The 21,518-nt window shown below is 48.8% G+C and overlaps 1 protein-coding gene across 1 annotated transcript in view; it reads left to right on the forward strand.

Annotated features, from left to right (window-relative positions):
* The window catches only part of AACS (acetoacetyl-CoA synthetase), a 53,235-nt gene extending 46,025 nt beyond the window's left edge, over positions 1-7,210 (forward strand). Inside the window, 3 exon segments of the mRNA XM_005898819.3 lie at positions 393-451; positions 1,251-1,453; positions 5,961-7,210. Of these exon segments, the coding sequence (XP_005898881.2) occupies positions 393-451; positions 1,251-1,453; positions 5,961-6,098 (400 nt within the window). The 3' untranslated portion in view covers positions 6,099-7,210.
* Positions 7,211-21,518: the final 14,308 nt, after the last annotated feature.

Raw genomic sequence — 21,518 nt, forward strand, 5'->3', positions numbered from 1 at the left:
GCATTTCTGAGCCCCAAAATGGTGGATTGGGGGGCTTTGCAGGGTGGGGGCGAGGGCTTTGGCAGATGAAAAGCTTGCATCTGTCTACAGTAGCTATGGCCCTTCCCAGAGTGGGAGTGTGGGGGTGCTGGGGCGTCCGCACCTGGGAGAGGGGTACTTGTACAGGTGTGAAGGGCAGGAGGTGGCGGATGCTCCCACACAAGGGGACCCCTTGATGTCTAGCTTTGAGTTTAGAGGGAGAAAGGTTGGTCAGGATCAGAAGCTGGGGAGGCAGCCGGCAAGGACGGGGTGGACATGGTGGTGTTGTGGGAAGGGGCTGACTGTCCGCCAGCCCCCACAACTGGCCTCACTCAGGAGCCACCGTGTGTTCATGACCTCGTCTTTCTTTGCAGTGATGGCACGCTCAACCCCAATGGAGTGCGATTCGGCAGCTCGGAAATCTATAACATTGGTGAGCATTTTCTTTTCTCCTGGAATAATTCTCAGGTCATCCAGGAGGGAAGGAAGGAGGGTCCTAGCAGGGAGCCTGCTCTCCAAAGATCCCACCTTTTGGCATAACTGGCCCATTTGCCTCTGGTTGTGAGAGTAGACATGTATGAGCTTGTCCTTCTTCCTAGAACATGCCTCATCCCACACTGCCTGTAGCTTGTAAAACCTCAAGATGGGCTTCTTAAGGTCCCATGGCCCGGCCCCATTCCATTATGTCTCAGCCTCATGGTGAGCTCTGTGCGGTTGGTCATTTGTGTCTACCCTTTATGGCTGAAGAAAGATGCACAGAGAGGTTGTTTGATTGTTGAAGGTCACACAGTACTATTCAGCACCAGATAAAGGCAGTGCACAATAGAGTTACCCATGGGCCTTCAAAATGCCCCCACCAAAGCCACGGAGTCAGCCTCCCAGGGAGGTGGCCTCATAGGGATGTCAGAGCCCCAAGGTCACTTCAGGGCTGTGCAGCCAGGATGGAATCTCGATCCCTGTGATTCCAGCCTTTCTTCCAGTGCTGGAGTCCCCACCAAGGTGCTTCCTTCCTTTTCTTTTTAAATTTGTAATTGAGGAAGTAAGCGTGCACGGCTCCCTGTAACACGTTAACCCTTCCAGCATGAGCTGCAGCTCTCTGCTGGTGATGGGTGTCCTTCCACCTGTTCCCCAAAAGCTCTTCCCCAGGGTGGGGGCTGGAGGAAGCGACGGCGGTCCCTGTCAAGGTGGGATGGTGTGAGAGCAAGGCCCCGTCCCTCGCCCTGTCTCCACAGTGGAAGCCTTCGAGGAGGTGCTGGACAGCCTCTGTGTCCCCCAGTACAACAAGGACGGGGAGGAGAGGGTGATCCTCTTCCTGAAGATGGCTTCCGGCCACACCTTCCGGCCTGACCTGGTGAAGCGGATCCGTGAGGCCATCCGCCTCGGCCTGTCTGCCCGGCACGTGCCCAGCCTCATTCTGGAGACGCAGGGCATCCCGGTAGGGCCCCCTAAGAGCTCCCCTGCTTCTGGAGCACTCAGCTAGACGCTTGCTCATGTTTTATATATAGTTGTTCCATGTTGCCTGGCAACCCCGTCCCCGTCCTTTTTTCTTTTCTGCCATCCCTCTCTCTTTTTTTTAACCCCTCGTAAATTGCACGTAAGGCAACTTCTGCTAAACACTGGTTTTCAGAGGGTAAGCAGGCCCAGCCCAGCCTGACCAACTGGTTTTTCCCCAGTGTGGTTTTAGTGTGTTCTCAAATTATTAATGCGAAAATTAATTTTAACTTTTTAAAGAGCCGCTGGGGTGCTGTTGCTCTTGCCTTTTAATTTTTAGTTCTGGCCTGCAGAAATAAGATTTGAATCTATTTAGAGGCACATCTCCAGAAAGCGGCCCTCCTCCCTTGCCTTGTACTCTGTTTAGGCTCTCAGTGGGGGAGGAAATCAGATCACAGCTTTAACTTGCCTTGCTTACAAAACCAATGCCTCTGTCAGCACAGAGAGGAGACTGCCCTGTGTGTGTGCACACACCTGTGTGCGTGGGTACACACACAGTACATCAAGTGTACAGGTGAGCCAAGCTTGTAGTGTTCATGGGTGTTCATGGGTGTGGGCTGTGGGAGCAGGTTAACTGGGTCCCCAGGGGATGGAGAGTCTTCACGTTAGGAGTGGGGATGTGCTTGCCTGCTTGTGGGTGCTCAGTTGTGTCCAACCTTGTGAGACGACATGGATTATAGCCTGCCAGGCTCCTCTGTCCATGGGATTGTCCTGGCAAGAATACTGGAGTGGGTTGCCATTTCCTCCTCTAGGGGATCTTCCCACGTCTCCTGCATTGTAGGTGAATGGTTTACCCACTGAGCCATCCAGTGGGGATGTGAGGTACAGTTAGAACCAGGGCTTTTTATACCATCCACACATTTATTCTCCACTTTGGTTATGTGTAGAAAGGGCCCTATGACCTGGAAGTTCTCTGTTTCTCTCAGTGAGTGACTCTTCTCTCCTTAATATTTATTTTTATTATTTATTTATTTGGCTGTACCAGGTCTTAGTTGCAGCATGTAAGATCTAATTCCTTGACCAGAGATCAGACCCAGGCCCCCTGCATTGGAAGCATGGAGCCTTAGCCACCGGACCACCAGGAAAGTCCCTCAGTGGGTGACTCTTGGTGACACAGTGGGGACAGTGGTTCTCAGGGAGAGAAGAGACTTCTTTTTTCTTGTCTTTGGTTGCACCTTACAGCATGTGGGATCTTAGTTCTCTGACTAGGGATCAAATCCTCACCCACTGCAACCTTGTACTGGAAGCACAGAGTCCTAACCACTGGACCGGTCAGGAAATGAGAAGGGACTTCTTGAGTCAGTGTCACTTACTGACTCCCTGGTGAGGGTCTCAGGTATCCCTTCAGTGGATCAGGTTCTGTCTGCATCCGAAACACTTTGGGGAACTAGACTATGATCGTCCCCTTGGCCTTTATTTTGTTGAGAATGAATAAAAGCTGTCAGAATGGTGAATTTGCTGTCACCATTGCTGTCAGAATGTTGACAGCTGTCAGAATGGTGAATTCCCATTCTGTATCTGCTCATGCAGCCTTTAACTGTGTGGATCACAACAAACTGGAAAATTCTTAAAGATATGGGAATACCAGACCACCTGACATGCCCCCTGAGAAATCTGTGTACAGGTCAAGAAGCAACAGTTAGAACTGGACATGGAACAGACTGGTTCCAAATTGGGAAAAGAGTACGTCAGGGCTCCTTGATGTATATTGTCACCCTGCTTATTTAACTTATATGCAGAATACATCATGTGAAATGCCAGGCTGGATGAAGCACAAGCTGGAATCAAGATGGTAGGGAGAAATATTAATAACCTCAGATATGCAGATGACACCACCCTTATGGCAGAAAGCGGAGAACTAAAGAGCCTCTTGATGAAAGTGAAAGAGGAGAGTGGAAAAGTTGGCTTAAAACTCAACATTCAGAAAACTAAGATCATGGCATCTGGCCCCATCCCTTCATGGCAAATAGATGGAGACACAATGAAAACAGTGAGAGACTTTATTTTTGGAGGGCTCCAAAATCACTGCAGATGGTGACTGCAGCCACGAAATTAAAAGACACTTGCTCCTTGGAAGAAAAACTATGAGCAACCTAGACAGCATATTAAAAAGTAGAGACATTATTACTTTGCCAACAAAGGTCTGTCTAGTCAAAGCTATGGTTTTTCTAGTAGTCATGTATGGATGTGAGAGTTGGACTATAAAGAAAGCTGAGAGCTAAAGAATTGATACTTTTGAACCGTGGTGTTGGAGAAGATCTTGAGAGTCCCTTGGACTGCAAGGAGATCCAACCAGTCCATCCTAAAGGAAGTCAGTCCTGAATATTCATTGAAAGGACTGATGCTGAAGCTGAAACTCCAATACTTTGGCCACCTGATGCTTAAAACTGACTAATTTGAAAAGACCCTGATGCTGGGAAAGATTGAAGACAGGAGGAGAAGGGGACGACAGAGGATGAGATGGTTGGATGGCATCACTGACTTGATGGACATGAGTTTGAGTAAACTCCAGGAGTTGATGATGGACAGGGAGGCCTGGCGTGCTGCAGTCCATGGGGTTGCAAAGAGTCGGACACAACTGAGCAATTGAACTGAACTGAACTGATCTGCTCATGAGACTAGGGGAGCGATTTATTGAAAATGGAGGAAGACCCCAGCCTATTTTTCCGTCCTCAGCCAGGCTCTTGTCCGCTTACTCTCAGGCACCCAGCTCAGCTCTCTCCTGTTCTGTCTTCCTGTGGGGTCATGACTCCTGGCCCATGAGGTCATGTCTTGGGTCCCTGGAGATTTTACAGGCACCCTCATATTCTCAGATCCCTGCGGTCCAAACTACTGAAGCACTTAGGAGAAGATTCACCCTGTGTCTCCGGGCTGGCATAGAGGCTCTTGCTGGGCCATGGCGCTTGGGGCTGGCCATGGCCAAGGTCCCAGCTGGGGATCTGGTCGCACCTAGGGGAATGTAAATGGGCATCTGAAGCCCTGTCTGGCTGGAAGGCCCGGTGGCCACAACTGCCCTGGTCCCAGCAGGTCTTCATCCCTGGTCACGGCTGATGTACTGGCCCATCCTGACTGGAGGCTCTGACTTACCTCCTGGGTGGGGGAGAGGAGGGGTTCCAGCAGGAGCTGGGGGAACTTCTGCTTCCCCCCTGCCCTTCTCACCAGGAAGCAGGAGCGGAATTTCTTCTAAAACAACACCTTGTTTATTTTGTCAGCCGATGGAAGATGTAAGTCGTTAGCTCCCATGAGCCATTATTGGGGCTTTAGTGCTTAGAAGCACAGAAAGCGCACGAGACGCTTGCATTTCTGGGTGAGAGGGATTGACGGCACCCCAGTGACAGGCAGTCCCTCGTAAGCCTGCACTCAGATCCGTAATTAGTTCACACGTTGACAGAGGTTTTCAGTGAATAAATTTTAATTACATCTCAGGTTAAAAAGAAGGAAAAGTGCCAGTGCAGGGAGAGATCAGAGCAGTGGCAGCTTTATTAAAGAACTGTATTTGTTCCAGAATATTCTTGGCCCCTAAACACGCCAGCATGGCTGCCAAATGCCCATTGGAGTTAAAGATGAAACACACATGCTATGAATTTCGGAGGGAGCTTTGAACATTTGGAGAGAGTCCGATTATAGGAAAAGCAGTGTCCCATTCATTCAGATGACGGTTCTGGGGGAAGATGGAAGTTTCTAGAGGCTCTTGGATGACGCTCACTTTTTAGTGATTAGGGATGGAATCACAGGAAGCCAGTCCAGTCCTGGAATAAGCTAGCCTTTCTATTATAATACAGTATAAGAAAGTAAATATAAATAATGAAAATGCAGTGTAATAGTCACACCCAAGAGCCGTGTGCGTGTTAACTCACAGACTTGGGCTGGGTGCTGTGGTCCCATTTTACATATGAGGAGATAAACCTGGGTTAAGGAACTTGCCCAGTCACCCACTGAGAAAGACTTGCTCTCAGAGTCTCGGGTCATGGTTTTTTTGGCTTGGATGTACCCAGATATCAGAGCTAAGGAATTTTTTTTCCCTTTTGGGTTTTCTTTGTTTTTCCTTTAAGATTTTTGATGTGGAGCGTTTTTGAAGTCTTTATTGAATTTGTTACAATATTGCTTCTATTTGATATTTTGCTCTTTTGGGGGCCTGAGGCATGTGGGATCCTAGCTCCGTGACTAGGGATTGAACCCACACACCTTGCATTGGAAGGTGAAGTCTTAACCACTGGACCACCAAGGATGTTCTGGGATTTTTTTTTAATATTTATTTTTAATGATTGATTTATTCAGCTGTGTTGGGTCTTAGTTATGGTATGTGGGATCTAGTTCCCTGACCAGGGATCGAACCTGGGTCCCCTGCACTGGAAGTGCAGAGTCTTAGCCGCTGGACTGCCAAGGAAGTCCCTCCTCTTTGGGTCTAAACAGTCTTTCTGTTTGCTCCCCTGCCTACTCCCCACCGGCAGTACACCCTCAACGGCAAGAAGGTGGAAGTGGCTGTGAAGCACATCATCGCTGGGAAGACGGTGGAGCACCGAGGGGCCTTCTCGAATCCCGAGACCCTGGATTTGTACCGGGACATCCCTCAGCTGCAGGACTTTTGAGCCGAGCTGGCTAGCATGTCCCTCAGCCACATGCGCCTGTACCGTCATTTTTGTACATTCAAGAAATTCCTTAGAAACCTACGGCTCTTTGGAAAGGGGTTCAAGCCAAGTCCGTAGGCCCAGGGAAGAACCATTCTCTGTCCTGCAGGTTCATTTTGTGGGTTCCCGAGTCTTCCCCCACCGTTGCGGGATCCTGACCTTCAGTGATCCTGGAGGGTGTGTGTTTTTGCATACTTGCAGGGATGACCTGGGGTCACCTGCATGTGTGCCATTACGGCTGATGCCTGGTCCCCTGTCCAGGGCTGGTGGGCATCCTGTGTCAGCTCAGCTCTGGGGATCAACCAGCTTGCAGCCTTATGCTGTGGTCCATTTTGATCTCTTTCTCCCCTTGATCTTCTCCCAGCTCTGGCTGCCATCCTTCAGGGCCCGTCTGGCTACTGTGGTGTGTTGCCCATCAGGGGACCCATCCCAGGGTGACTTTACAGCATCTCACAGCAGATCGTCAGCACCTGGGCCAACCGCTGTCCCATCTATGTGTCACAGATGGAATCCGGGCAGCTCCTGGGGCAGCCGTGTGTTACCCCAGCCCTGGCACCCCTCGGCAGACAGAGAGCTCCAGTTGCCTTTAGAGAATGACTGGGTTTCATGTTTTAATAGGATCTCTTTATTTCATGGATTTTTGAGTGGTTTAAATGTTTTTAATGTTAATTAAGTGTGTGGTATGTGGGCGTTTGAAGGTGTGGGTAATGTCCACCCCATGAGGGGTGTCACTCAGGAATGTGGGCAAGCTCCAGGTGGTGGGTCCTTGCCCACAGGACCCTGCCGAGGCAGAGCTGCTGGGCTTCGGGGGACATGGCTTTACTGCACAGCCCTGCCCAAGGGCCCAGGACCCGCACACCAGCAGCCAGATGTACTTTTGAATGTACTTGTCAGTTCGGCCTCTTAACACTTTCCTGTCATCATAATGTTCATTTTTGTATTTTTTAAAACTGAGCACAGTGGAAAACTTTCTTGAACCCTTTTTCTCTTGTGGATTATAAAAACAGGGCAGATTGCTACGAGGCATTTAATGCAATAAACATATATGTATATACGCACACACAGGCATGCTCGTGTCTTCTCTGCAGTGGGTGCTGGATCTGAGGGTGTCAAGCTGGTGTTGATGGGCCAGCAAGATGTTTGGTCCAGATGGTGGGAGCGTGTCCTGGGCCCCTGGTATGTAGCGGACCTGCCTGGTGATCAAATGGCCCCAGAGCCCTTCGCAACATGAGGTCACACCCCAGAAGGGAAGACATGCTCACCCTGGACTCTGCTGGAGCTCAGAGCCGCCGGGTTCTGGTTGGCACTCCTTCACCTTTTCAAGACCACACGTGTGTCCCTTGGATGGTGTCTGGCTCTGTGTCATAGCAACCAGGCTGGGCCCAGCAGGGCTTATTTTTCTCACGTCATGGGAGGTTGAAAGCAGGCTGTTCTTGAGTGGGTGTAGGGGCTGAAGGGGCCCAGCTCCTCCATCTCCTGGGCTCCACTGTCCTCCCATGGGGCTGCCCACCTCCAGCCTCCCATCTGTGTCCCAGGCAAGATGAGGACTGAGTGAGAGGCAAAAAGCCTGTCCCTTTTCAGCTTTTATCATGAAAACAATGGTTTTTCTGGAAACCCCACCCAGTGCACACCTGCTTACGCCTCAGGGGCCAGAACTGGCTACAGGCTACTGCTTGCTGTGGGAGAGGCGGGTGTTGCACTGGGGAGGTGGGGTAGAGTCTGGAGAGCTGGTAGAGTTTTTAAGCGAGGCCTATTACATTTGTGTACAGACCTCTTTTTTTTTCAAGTTTTTTTTTTTTTTTGAGATGGACCATTTTTAAACTATTAAACTTGTTACAATTTTGCTTCTGTTTTATGTTTTGTTTTTTTTTGGCCACAAGGCATGTGGGATCTTAGCTCCCTGTCGAACCCACACCCCCTGCATGGGAGGCGAAGTCCCAACCATTGGATCACCAGGGAAATCCCTGTAGACCTCCTTTTATTGTAAGCTGTTTTATTGTGCTTCGAAGATACTGTGTTTTTTTTTGTTTTTGTTTTTTTAACAGATTGAAGGTTTGTGACAACCCTGCGCTGAGCAAATCTGTTGGTCCTGTTTGCTCACTTCTTGTCTCTGTGTCACGTTTTGGTAATTCTTCCAGGACTTCAGACCCTCCACCAGCAAAAGAGATGACAACTTGCTAAAGGCTCAGACAGTTAGCATTTTTTAGCCATAAGTATTTTTTAGTTAAGGTACATGGATTATTATTTAGACATAATGCTATCACACAGTTTAACAGACTACGATATAGTGAAAACAACCTTTGTTCGAGGGCTTCCCTGATGGTTCAGCCAGTAAAGAATCTGCCTGCGATGCAGGAGACACGGTTTGATCCCTGGGTCAGGAAGATCCCCTGGAGGAGGAAATGGCAACCCATTCCAGTATTCTTGCCTGGGCGGGCTACAGTCCATGGGATCACAAAGAGACACGACTGAGCATGAATCTTTATTCACACTGGAAAATCAAAAGCTCATGTGACTCACTTTATTGCAGTGGTCTGGACAGAACTGGCCACATCTCCGAAGAATGCCTGTTTTAGTTTGCTGTCGCTGTTGGAACAGATTACCACACACTTAAAATAGCACGAATTTATAGTTCTGGGGATCCAAGGCAGGTCTCACTGGGCTGAAAGCAGTGTCAGCAGGCACTGTTCCTTCTGGAGGCATTAGGAGGCGCCCTTGCCTTCCAGCTTCTGGAGGTGCCTGCCTCCTGGGTCGGGGGCTCCTCATCCTCAAAGCCTGCAGTGTAGGCCACCCCTGCCGCCCTCTTCCACTTCTGTGATGACACTGGGCTCACTTGAATAATCCGTGATACTCCCCCTATTTTAACATCTACTGATTGTTGTTTAGTCGCTAAATCGTGTCCGACTCTTTTTCAACCCTATGGACTGTAGCCTGCCAGGCTCCTCTGTCCATGGGATTTCCCAGGCAAGAAAATCGGAGCTGGTTTTCATTTCCTTCTCCAGGGAATCTTTTCAACCCAGGGATTGAACCTGCCTCTCCTGCGTTGGCAGGCAGATTCTTTACTACTGAGCCACCTGGGAACCCCAACATCTACTGATTAGCAAGCTTAATTCCAGCTGAAGCCTTCAACGCCTGCTGGCCATGTAACTAATGTTTTCACAGGTTCTGGAGATTGGGATGTAGGCACCCTTTGCTGGGGGTAGTGGCCGGGGGAGGCAATTATTCTGCCTACCTGGCTTTGCAAACTCAGGGAGGGTGCTGTGGGGGAGGAAGGAGGGCGAGTGGTCGTCAGGAAGGAAAACTATGGGCCCTGAGTTGGGAGAGTGAGCAGTCGGGACCCCTGGTTGCTGACCACCCCCATATGACCGGTCTGCCGGCCTGCCAGCCTCCCTCCCAGGGCTCAGGTAAGGCCTGGGACCCCTCAGCCCTCTCCTATGGCCCACTGCTTGGAACCCACTTCACACTGACTGTGTCTGAGGAGTCGTTAAAGCTTAATCACCACGCCCTTTAGTTCTAGCAAGACGTCCCAGGCTGGCTGAGCCCACGCGTCCTTATTAATAAGCCATGCCGGACAACTTCATTAACGAGAGACAGATGGTCTGGAACAACAGTCACTCCATCCCCTGCCGTGCCGGCTCTCCTGTGGAGAGCCTTGGCCCGAGCATCGCTCTTCAAAACCCCAGCTCCTGCCGGCCAGCTGCACTGAGCCGTCCTCCCGGCTCCTGTCCTTCCAGCTCCCAGCACACGTGTCCCGGCAGCAGCTCCAAGGGAGTGTTAGGACCTGCAGGGCAGCCTGGCAGGGCTGCCATGTTCTGTGCCCCTGGTCGTCTCCCACGAGTGACAGAAGAGAGGAGGGAAGGAGAAAATTGGCAAGCTGATTTCTGGAAAAGTCTTCCCTCCACCCAGCAACCTATCCCTACCACCCCTGCCAGGCGAGCCAAAGGAACTGCCCTCCCCCCGCCCCCCGCCCCACCTTGTCACCCCAAGCATCACTCGTGCACAGATCACAAGAATGCTTTGGTTCATGAAGCAAATAGATGTTGAACACACAGCCAGGGTGATGGGGAGCCTGTCGGATTCAGCCAGGAAGCCTGAACTGCGTTGACGAGCCGAGGTTCTCTCTGAGCCACAACTGCCACGGACATCAGCATAAACTCGTTCTAAATGCCTGCTGCCATCTTGTCCCCAGACCTTGAAGGCTGTCACAAGCGGAAAAGCAAAAGCCCGTTTAGACGTTATTTAAAACACATTATGAGCTAAGCACTGGCTCCTTGTCACAGCTGATCATCTTGGAGCGCGCTCTTGGCCGTCACAGCGGTAAGTGGATGGTCTCATAATTTCATTAGATGACTTCCAGGGGAGAAGCAGTTGTTAGTCAATTCATTATGCCCTGGAACAATTTCCAGACTTCTTCATCTCAGGACGCCCTCCCCGTGCTTCCTCCTACTCTCTCTTTCCTTAACTTGAACTGTAAATCACGAGTCAAGCTGGGTTTGGAGAGAGGCAAAGGCACAGCTTGGACCCAGTTTTTCATTTTTTGGGTTTTGAGCTTGCTGGTCTCATCATTCGTACTCACCACTTACCTGCTTAGTGCGGTCTCATTCTTTTTGGCATCCACTTGCTTTTTCAATCACAACTCAGGATTTTCCTGGCTACAAGTAACAGAAACTCCAGTTGAAACTGGCTGAAGTGCAAAAAGGGTATTATTGGCTCACAGTTCTGAAACCTCAAGTGCTGGGACTAGCTTCAGGTATGGCTGGATCCAGGGGCTCCATGATGTCATCAGTGTCCTCTGCCCGCATATCAGCCCTACCTTCCTCTGTATTGACCACATTCTCAGGTGGCTTCTCCTTTCACGGGGACGGATGAATACTTACAACTCTAGGCTTATGTCCTCACAGGGCTGAGAGAGGAGAAACATTTTTCCCCCCTGTAGTAGTTCGAAGGTGAATTCTTGTGTTGAAACTCATTGGACTATTTGGGTCACATGCCCAAACCTGAGCCAATCACTGTGGCCAGAAGGAGAAAATATGCTGATTGGTTAAGCCTGGGTCACATGACTAGCCAGCAGGTGTGGAACTAACTGCTCCCAGTTACTGGGACTGAGCGTGAGAGAGATGGGTCCTGAAGGAGCATGTGGCTTTCCTTTAAGAAGCAGAAGCAGCAGCAACCAGCCCTTCCGTTTCTTTTCATCTTTCCTCAGGGGCCAGTCCTTCCCTTTCTTCCCTGCTTCCTTCTTTCTCTAGGAGAGTCTCTCTAACCTCCCGTGTCTCTTTCCCTGTTCCTGGAGTCCTCCTCTGCACCACAGAATTTCAGGCTGCTCAGAAAACAAGTTGGGTCCTGGTGACATAGGTTTCCAGATTAAGAAAATGGGAGTGTGGTGGGCAGACATGTACTCTTTTTCCATAACATAAATTCTGCAAAGTAAAGCTCTGAAATCTAATGTTTGTTCTGGGAGATGCTGGATTGACATTTAGATGCCGCCACTCTGAGCCCTCTGCAGCCTGGGGGAGGCTGCAGCTACGTGGGAGGTGGGCTCAGCCCTCCTGGGGGGCTGGCACACTGCCACTCTTCCTCCAGCCCTCACCTGGGGCCCCTGCTCGCCTTCCCTCCCCTCCCGTCCTCTCTCTCCCATTCACCTCTTCCTCCTTGTCTCCTCACCCCCTCTGACCCTTTGACGTCACACCAGTCACTTCCCTGTTCTTCGCCTCAGTTTCCTCACCCAAGATGTGGGATGAAGAGAAACAACCACCTGCCGTGGCTGGGGGAGGCAGGAGTGAGGCTGGAGACAGGAATCACGAAAGCGCCAGTGAACAAAGGCGCTAGAACTGCTCAGGTCAAACCCTGTCTCCCTCCCTGAAGTTCTCCACTCCCCAAATGCCCACACCCCTCTCCTTGGAAGCCCATCCTGCTGTGCCAACCTGGACCCCCATCTGTAGTATACACGCCCTACAGTGACCCCGTAATTCAGCTGGGTCATGTGACCACCCCTGCAGCTGGAGTGTGGAGCCAGCCCAACGGGGACCACCTGGGCTGAGAGTGGGGAAGGCGAGGTCCCTCCTGGGAGAATCAGGGTGCTGACGGTAGAGGGGACAGTGAGTATGGGTTCCTGATGATGCTAACGCCGCCACTCAGTGCAGTTACGGGGCATCTGTGAAGTGGCAGGATTCATGGTCAGAGAGAAGAGCTGTTGCTGGATTTCAAGCTTAGGGTCCTGCCTCATTCTCAGCTGAACGAGCCATGCCCGTGGCGATCATCTCACAGATGAAGGTGGGTGGACATGAAGGCATTGTTGTAGGAGGGCTAGAGAATTCAAGAATTACCTGGATCTTGGCTGGAAGAGTTCCCAAATAGACTTTCAGTGAAAAAAAATTTGTTTCTCTGGTTCTGAATGTTTGTGTGTAATGAACACAAATGAGACTTATTTGTGCAGATGGCAAACACCAGAATTGGGTTTTGAGCATCAGCCAGATTTGAAGCGAGGCAGGTCACCTTTTGGGAGAGGCAACTCTGTCTGGGATAAATCCATCTTACGAAATTGCAGTATTCTTGGAGCTAGCATTTCCTTTAGGAAGAGAGGGGTCTCAGGAGTTGTGGTAGTTCAAGAAAAATGGCAGAATATTTTTTGACACTTCTCCCATGATGGTGGAGAAATCTGATGACCTCAAGGTCATCACGCCAGGGAAGCCATATGGAGGCGCTCTGGCCAAAAATTCCAGCAGAGTCCAGTGTTACTGCCATCCCTGCCAAGGCACCGGGCACATGAGTGGTGCCAGCCTTGACCTCTGGACCAGCCCTCTGCCACACGAATGTCATCAAGTGACCTCAGTTGACACCACATGAAACAGAAGAATCACCCAGTGAAGCCCTGCCTGAATTCCTGACCCGTGGAATCCATGATACATAGCAAAATTCGTTTTGTTCTACACTACTAAATTTTGGGTAATTATATAGCAGTAGTAATCAGAACTTGTTTTTTTTTTTTTAATTTTTATTTATTTATTTGGCCACTCCAAGTCCTAGTTGTGGCATGTGAGATCCAGTTCCCTGACCAGGATGGAACATGGGCCCCTGCATTGGGAGCACAGAGTCTCAGCCACTGGAGCACCAGAGAAGCCCCCAGAGCTCCTTTGAAATAGGGTCAAAGCTGGTGATGGGAATGCAAGACGAGGGTCGGATGTAGCCCGAGGGAAGCTGGGGACAGCAGGAGGCTGCTCTGTCTTATGGTGACAGCCATTAGTAGGAAGCACAGGCATAAAAGGACTGGCTCTGGAGCCAACTGTCTGTGTTCGAGTCCTGGCTGGGCCAGCTGGGTCATACTGGGAAAGCTTCTTGACCATCCTGGGCCTCAGCTTTTCCATCTGTAACATGAGACTATCATTCTAAACTTGGCAATAAGGAACAGACATCTCCAGCCAATGGCCAAGGGCTCAGATCTAGGCTACAGATATGTCTTGTTCGACTCCCATGTTTTGTTTGGTTTTTTAATTAAAAAAAAAAATTGGCTGTGCTGGGTCTTCGCTGCTGTGTGTGGGCTTCTCTAGTTGCATCAAGGGGCCTTCTCTAGTTGCAGTGCATGGGTTTCTCATTGCAGTGGTTTCTCTTGTTACAGAGCATGGGCTCTGGGGCACATGGGCTCAGTAGTTGTGGTACATGGGCTTAGTCGCCCCACAGCATGTGGGATCTTCCTGGACCAGGGATCAAACCTGTGTCCCCTGCATTGGCAGGTATTCTTAACCACTGGATCACCAGGGAAGTCCCCATGTTTTATTCTTTATCTAATTTAGAAATTGGGAGATTTCCCAGCTTCTCTGGAAATCAAGTGGTCATACTGCTCACACAGATGAACCATCTAGCATGGACGGGTGGGACAGCATTCTAAGTGTTTGACATCCATTCATTTGACCCCAAGCAGCCCTCCAAGGTCTGTATCATCACCATCCCAGGCTCTACCAGAGGTGATCCAGGGAGCAAGGGAGCCACTTCAGCGTGTACCATGGTGGCAGGAGATGCTGCTGAGAAAATGTTCCCCTCTTCCCTTCCTGGGGCCAGACACACTCCTGCCCAGAGTTATGCATGACCCTGGAGAGAGAGGAGAACCCCCACATGTGACTGAGATTAACTTGATGTCCTTAGGGGTGTGGGGGTTCATGGAAGCAATTCATTTAGTTTATTGAGAACTAAACTAGATTTCTACAAACTCCAGCATGTACGCTGAACACTAAAAAAAAAACACAAAAAACAAACAAATAAAAAAAGCACTCATACAACAAACCTTCTTTGCGTGCTTAGGTGATCAAAGTATCAGCTCCTTCAATCCGCACAACTACCCCGTGAAGAAGATGTTTTTATGACCCCTGTTTCCTCAGGATGGAGACTAAAGTACCAAGGTTAACTTGCCTGAGGTCATTAAGCTAATAGGGGATAGAATTGGGGTTTGACTCTAGGCAACTTGGCTGTAGCCTCCCTGAACAGTGTGCATCCAGAGCCCCTTTCCTGGCAATAGAAATATTGTCCCAGGAGAGCTGGGACAATGCCCTCTGTGACCCAGTCAGTGGTCCCCATGTAGGGCCTCAGCATGTAGTGATGCTTATGGGTCACTGGTGGTAACGGGGAACTGAGAAAAGGCATGCAGGAGGAGGTGGCTGGTGTTCATTTCCCACGCAGGCTGGGCTGGAAGGGGCTGATGAATGTCACACCGCATCAAGCAGACGGTGCGCCTGCAGCTTTGATAATGACCGCCCGGGGCCCCTCTGTGTACGGACGGCTGAACCAGGTACCAGTTGCCAAAGGCAATGAGCTTGTTTCTTATCAGTCTGGGCTGTCCTGGTGGCCAAGGGCTGTGACTCCTGCTGGGCGATCTGTCCCGCTGTCCTTCTACAATGGACAGGACTCAGGACCACAGCTTCAGGGGCTGGAGCCATTTGTCTGAGCCTTAGGCTGGCTGATGCTAATAACAGCCAGCATTGCTATGGTTCTTAGAATGTGCCGGGCATTGTTCCAAGGGCATGATCCTGACTATGAGCCTGGAAGGTCAACAGCATCATTATCCCCATTTTGCAGATGGGGAATAAAGCACCAAGTTCAAGGAACTTGCCCAAGGTCGCACAGGCAGACTGGCTTCCGATGCTGGTCCCTACCTTACGGCTGAGCCTTTTGGAAAGGACTCCCAAAAGAATAGGGAGAATCCCTCTTTTGATAAACAAAACCTCATTATGTGGTCCTTTTTTTGGGTAGTTCTTTTTTAGGGAGGGGTGGTTCCTGACTGTCTAGATTGATTGAAAAAAAAAATCACACTCCAGTGAAAAAGATCAATTGCCATGTACAGTTCCAAGTCACTTTGACGCCATCACAAACCCTCTCATATGCTTGAGCCTCTAATTAGATTTGGAGGAGAATCAATTCATGTGTCATGAAATTTTAAAAGACAACGTTCTGTGAATGGTCCTTCCCATTATTCCAGCTTGATTGAAATTGTGGGTTTTTCAGAGGATGCTATATTTATACTCTTAAGACAATGGAGCTTTCAAAAGAATTCTGACTCTTAGGTCTTCATATGTGATTTCTGGAGAAGTGGAAATTTTCAAATTTTCTTAATGAATGTGTTTTTATGGCTTTTTTCCTGTTACTTCTTTCTTTAAAACAAACAAAAAAAACCCAAAACTCTGACTCCACAGTGTCTCTCTCCCTCTGATGGGGACTTCTGGTTCTTGCCAAAGTATGTATCACATAATTGCTTTCATGTTCAGACCCGGCAAGAGCACGTTGTAAATGACTGCGACGCAGATGTGACAATTCTATTAGGCCTGGGTTCTTGCATGGTTGACCTTGCAAATTGAATTCGAGGAGGTCAGCCCTTATGCCTGGCTGCTAGATTTCATGTTTGCAGTTTGGGCAGAGAGGTCTGGGGAGGTGCGGGTGGCAATTTCCGTGCTGGGGCACGGACAGTCGGGCATCCATTCCATCGTGTCCTGAATCCGATCTGTATTCCCCTTTGCGTCCCAGAGTCTTCCTCAGCTTCCCAGCGGAAGGCAGCAGCCCATGATCGATGGGCTTCTGCCTGCCATGGCGTTATTAGCCACTCTGTCAAGGTGACAGTGTCATTTTTAATATTCCATCTTCAGACCTGAGGTTTATTTTTAGGTTGGGAATCAGCCAGCCTTCCCAGAGAGCGAGTTTCGAGGACTTGAGGGTATGGTTGTCAGCCCTGGCTACTGCGGAGCTTTTTACCAATACGCATGCCCACAAGGGTGGCCTCTGGGGTGCAGCAAATGTTCTGTGTCTTGATTTGTGTGGTTTTTACTTGAGTTTATCTATGTGTGTACAAAAATTGAGCTTTGGTGAGGATGTGGAAAAATCAGAACCCCATGCGTTGCTGTGGGAATATAAAATGGCCCTTGGAAAACTGTTTGGCATTTCCTTAAAAAGTTAAATAGAGTTACCATGTGAAAGTAAAAATATTGGTCACTCAGTCATGTCTGACTCTGCCACCCCATGGACTGTAGCCCACCAGGCTCCTCTGTCCATGGAATTCTCCAGGCAAGAATACTAGAGTGGGATGCTATGCCCTTCTCCAAAGAATCTTCCTGACCCAGGGATCGAACCAGGGTCTCCTGAGTGACAGGCAGATTCTTTACCGTTTGAGCCACCTGGGAAGCCATAGAGTTACTGTATGACCCAGAAATTCTGCTCCTAGATATGTTCCCCAAAGAATTGAATGCAAAGACTCAAATGGGTATTTGTACACCAATGTTCATAGGAATATTTTTTTTAAGGAAGGATTTCTTTTTCCTTTTTAAAAAATTTATTTATTTTTGTTTATTTGGCTGCACTGGGTCTTAGCTGTGGCATGCAGGATCTAGTTCCCTGACCAGGGATTGAACCCAGGCCCGCTCGCTCATTGGGAGCACAGAGTCTTAGCCGCTGGACCACCAGGGAAGTCCTGTTCATAGCAACGTTACTCCCAACAGCCAAAAGGTAGAAACAATCCAAATGTCCATCAGCAGATGACTGCAGGGAGTCCTCTGGTGGCCTAGTGGTTAGAATTCCCAGCTTTTGCTGCTGTGGCCTAGGTTCAACCCCTGATTAGGGAACTGAGATCCTGCAAGTGGAATGCTATAGCCAAAAAAACAAAAAAACCCACAGATGAATGGATAAACAAAATGTGGCCTATCCATGCAGTGGAATATTATTTAGCTATAAAAGGGAATACAATTCCGATACTTGCTACAACATGGATAAACAATGACATTGTTATACTGAGTGATCCCTTAGCTGAAGTGGGGGTCTGCCAGGGTTCTTCACTATTGAGTTCCCCACGAGGCCCCATAAGACACAGACGGTAGGAAAAGAAGAATGAAATCACGCCATTGGCAGCGACATGGATGGACCTGGAGATGATCACACTAAGCCGAATAAGTCAGACAGAGAACCGAAAATATCATATGATACCACTTGGATGTGGAATCTAGAATCTGGTACAAATGAAGTACTTTACAAAACAGAAACAGACTCACAGACTTAGAAAACAAACATCTGATTACCAAAGGGGAGAGGTGTGGGGAAGAGGGGTAAATGAGGAGGTCGGGACTGACATAGACATGCTACTATCTATAAAATAATCAACAAGAACCTACTATAAAGCCTAGGGTACTCTACTCAACATGCTGTCATAACCTATATGGGTGAAGAACCGGAGGAAGAATAGATACATGTCTGTGTGTAACAGAATCATGTTGCTGTACACCTAAAACAAACAGAACATTGTAAATCAACTATACTCCAGAATAAAATAAAAATTGGAAAAAAAAAACCTCATAGACAGCAAGAGATGACACTGTTTACCCTTCACTGACCTTCCTGCTAGAAGGATAGAAGGAACGAATATTTCTCATACACTTACTATGTGTCAAGCCTTGGGCTAGGCACTCATATCCACTATCTCATTTAAATTAGCCTCTCAATGTCAGACAATGATTTGGGGGCACTTTCTTCATTACAAACCAGAGAAAGCATCCATAGCTTTCTCCGATTTCTGAATCTGCCTCACCTCACTTGAGTACTGTTTTTTTTTTTCTTAAGCATCTGAAATATTTTCCATATCAAGTGTTTCAAGGACCTAATTATGAACTTCATTATAATTGTTCATTAGTTATATTTTGTTCAATTACTTTAACAAGTTGCCAAATAGAACACAAAGCCGGCATAGCATTATGTAATTGTAATGAGATGCTCAAATTGGGTTAGAGAGCTTTGTCTTTGCTTGCATATTTTTTCCTCACAGGAAGACAAACAGAAGGTGGTGGTGGCCCCTTGGTCTGCTCACCGGCTCCCTCCAAGCCGTTGAGGGGTGGGGACCAGGCTTTGTTTCTGTACCAAGGTCTAATCTGGGAAAACGGAAACATTTAAGGGTGATGTTAAAAACATTTTAGAGGATGATGTTTATATGTAGCACTCATTACATGGCAGTCACTATCCTCGGCACGTTTACAGGCCGTAACTCTAACTTCCTGCCAGGTCCCTGGGGTGGATGCTATCATGTCCCCCATTTTACAGATGAAGAAATACAGGCACAAAGTCTAGGTGACTTGCCCAAGGTCATGCAGCCAGAAAGTGCTGGAGCTGAGCTCAAACCCAGCAGGGTGGTGCCTATGGCCCCTACTCTTGGCCACTACTTTCAATTGATTTATTGAATCTCAAAGAAAAATGTATACATATATATATATTTAAAAATCTATTGTTGGCTGTGCTGGGTTTTCGTTGCTGCGTGGGCTTTACTCTAGTTGTGGAGAGCACGGACTGCTCTCTACGCGTGATGCGAGGGCTTCTCATCGCAGTGGCTTCTCTTGTTGTAGAGCACAGGCTTTAGGGCCCATGTGCTTCCAGTCCTTGCGCCTCCCAGGCTCCAGAGCACAGGCTCAATAGTTGTGGCACACGGGCTTAGTTGCTCCGTGGCATGTGGGATCTTCCTGATTCAGGGACTGAACCCGTGTCTCCTGCACTGGCAGGTGGATTCTTCACCACTGAGCCACTAGGGAAGCCCCAAACTGTACACTTTGAAAAATGTAATTATCCACTTCCTAATAAGAGACCATCAGTGAGGAAAAAACAATTGGCATTGCATTTTAACCACTTGATTGTTAATTTCTGAAAATGTTTTGGAGATAGGAATGTGAATGCAATTTCCTAAAATTTGTAGAGCTCAATCATAACAGCCTCTGTGGCGATCCTTGACCCAATCACTAGGGCTAAAGGGATGGAACATGTTGACCCAACAGCTATGGTCTCCAGCTCAGTTTGATCTGTGAAGATGTTTCAGTGGGATTCTGTTAACTAAGATATTCACTTGTTGAACTTAAAGAAGCTGACTTGACTAAGAATGTTAGTCTTGGAGTGCAAGGGACAGAACTCTGGCATATCTGAAAAGGGAAGACTTTATTGTTTACTGCAACTGAAAAGCCCAAGGATGGATTTCAAGTATGGCTGGATCCAGGAACTCAAACAATATTCTCAATGCTCTCCCTGCATCTCACCTAGGGTCTGCTGTCCTCTGCACTGGAGTCACTGTTGGGCAAGTCCACCCGCAGTTTCATGTGTCCCCACCAGGAGGCGTGCTATAGGTCTCCTTTCCAGGAGGAGTCTGCCATCAGCACCAGGAGTGCAGTTAGCTGACAGCCCCCAGACGTGGCTCCCTCAAGGTCTGCCCGAGTTTTTGAGGCCAGGCCTTGCCGATCCCAGGTGGTCCCAGCCAGTGGTGGTAAGGTTAGGGCTTAGTCATTTCTTCCCAGTGCTTATGCTGTTGCACTGTGTGGTCAGATCTCCACAATGGTCTGAAAGCTTCTTTCCACTCCTGCTTCCCATTACATCTGTCTTTCACAGGGGTCACTGCCAAGAAATCTCTTTCTCTCCTAACCTCATCTGAGCGTCTGCTTCCCAAACTACCCAACTAATACACCAGGGTTATTTTTTAACAGGTTGGACTTCCCAGGGGCAAGGAATACAACATTCCCAAAAGTTCCAGCAAAATTCCCAAGTCGGACTCCCATTGGTTGAAACTTCATGCTTATCCTGGAATCTTCCCTGTGAATCTGATTGGCCAGACTTGGGTCATGTGGCCACTTGTGGGCGGGGTGATCCATGTCTAAATATCTTGACCCAAAGAAGAGAGCTATAGTTTCCCAAAAGAAAATCTGGGTTCTCCTCTCAGAAGAGAAAGGGCATCATTACTGATCATGCGTGCATGAGCAGGTCTACCTCAGAAGGCTATGAGATCAGAAGGCCTGGCCTCAGGCCAGCTTGTCACATCGCCCCTTTCATATCACCTCTTCTGGGACTCAGTGTCCACCTCTATGAAATGGGCAAATGGCAAGTGGATCCCACTTTGTTTCTCTTCCTCACCCTCTGTCTCTGTCTGTCACTTTGCTTCTCTTTCTCACTCTGTCGTTCCCTCCCTCTCAGCTGATCTCTGCTCACAACTCTCCTAACAAATCCATCTGGGCCCCATGCTGTTTGCAGAAGCCCCTTCCAGATGGTGGGATGGATTTGAGTCAATAGCTTGGTGTGCTAATGACAGAGCTAATTTTTAATAATGATGAAACGTGATAAAAAAAAAACAAAAAACAACCTCATCTGGATCAGCTCAAGATACTGAGTCCAAACCATACTATCGTCTGCAGTCCTGGCCACTGTCCCCAGAACAGGTGTGGTTATTCCATAGCCAGAGTTTACCTTGCAGCCTCGGTCTCTTCCTGGAACGGCCTCAGAGTTTGGAAAGCCAGGGCCATCTGAATCTGCAATGGGTGAGTCACAAAGACCAGAAATCTCTTTCAAAGAAGCTCAAGTCTGGAGGGAGCTTACTGTAAGTGCAGCAACCACAGAGCACAGGTGTGCATCAAACAAAGCCTTGCCAGTCAGGGTACCCGGATGTGAGCTGCAGAGACAGAGTCTAGCTGCTTCAGGCTGAAAAGGAATTTACTGAAACAATGCCAACGATGCTCACAGAGTTGTTGAGAAGCTGAAAAAATATACTCCCCAAATGAGTGAGGATGTTCAGACAGAGAGGAGTGTGCTGCAACATCAGCCTGATGAGGTCAGCACTGCTGGACTTTGGTGCTCTGGACACTGGCTGCTGCTGCCACCACCAGGAGAGCTTCTTCCTGTCTCTGCTTCTTCAGGTCCGGAGTTCTCAACTCAAAGTCTAGTTGGTCAAGGGACTTCCCTGGCGGTCCAGTGGTTAAGACCTTGCCTTCCAATGCAGGGGTTGTGGGTTCAGTCCCTGGTTGGGGAGCTAAGATCCCACAGGCCTTGCATGCCAAAAGCCAAAACATAAATCAGAAGCAATATCAAAACAAAACAAATTCAATAAAAACTTTAAAAGTGGTC

The sequence above is a fragment of the Bos mutus genome, chromosome 17 (genome assembly GCF_027580195.1).
Source record: "Bos mutus isolate GX-2022 chromosome 17, NWIPB_WYAK_1.1, whole genome shotgun sequence".
Taxonomy (NCBI): domain Eukaryota; kingdom Metazoa; phylum Chordata; class Mammalia; order Artiodactyla; family Bovidae; genus Bos; species Bos mutus.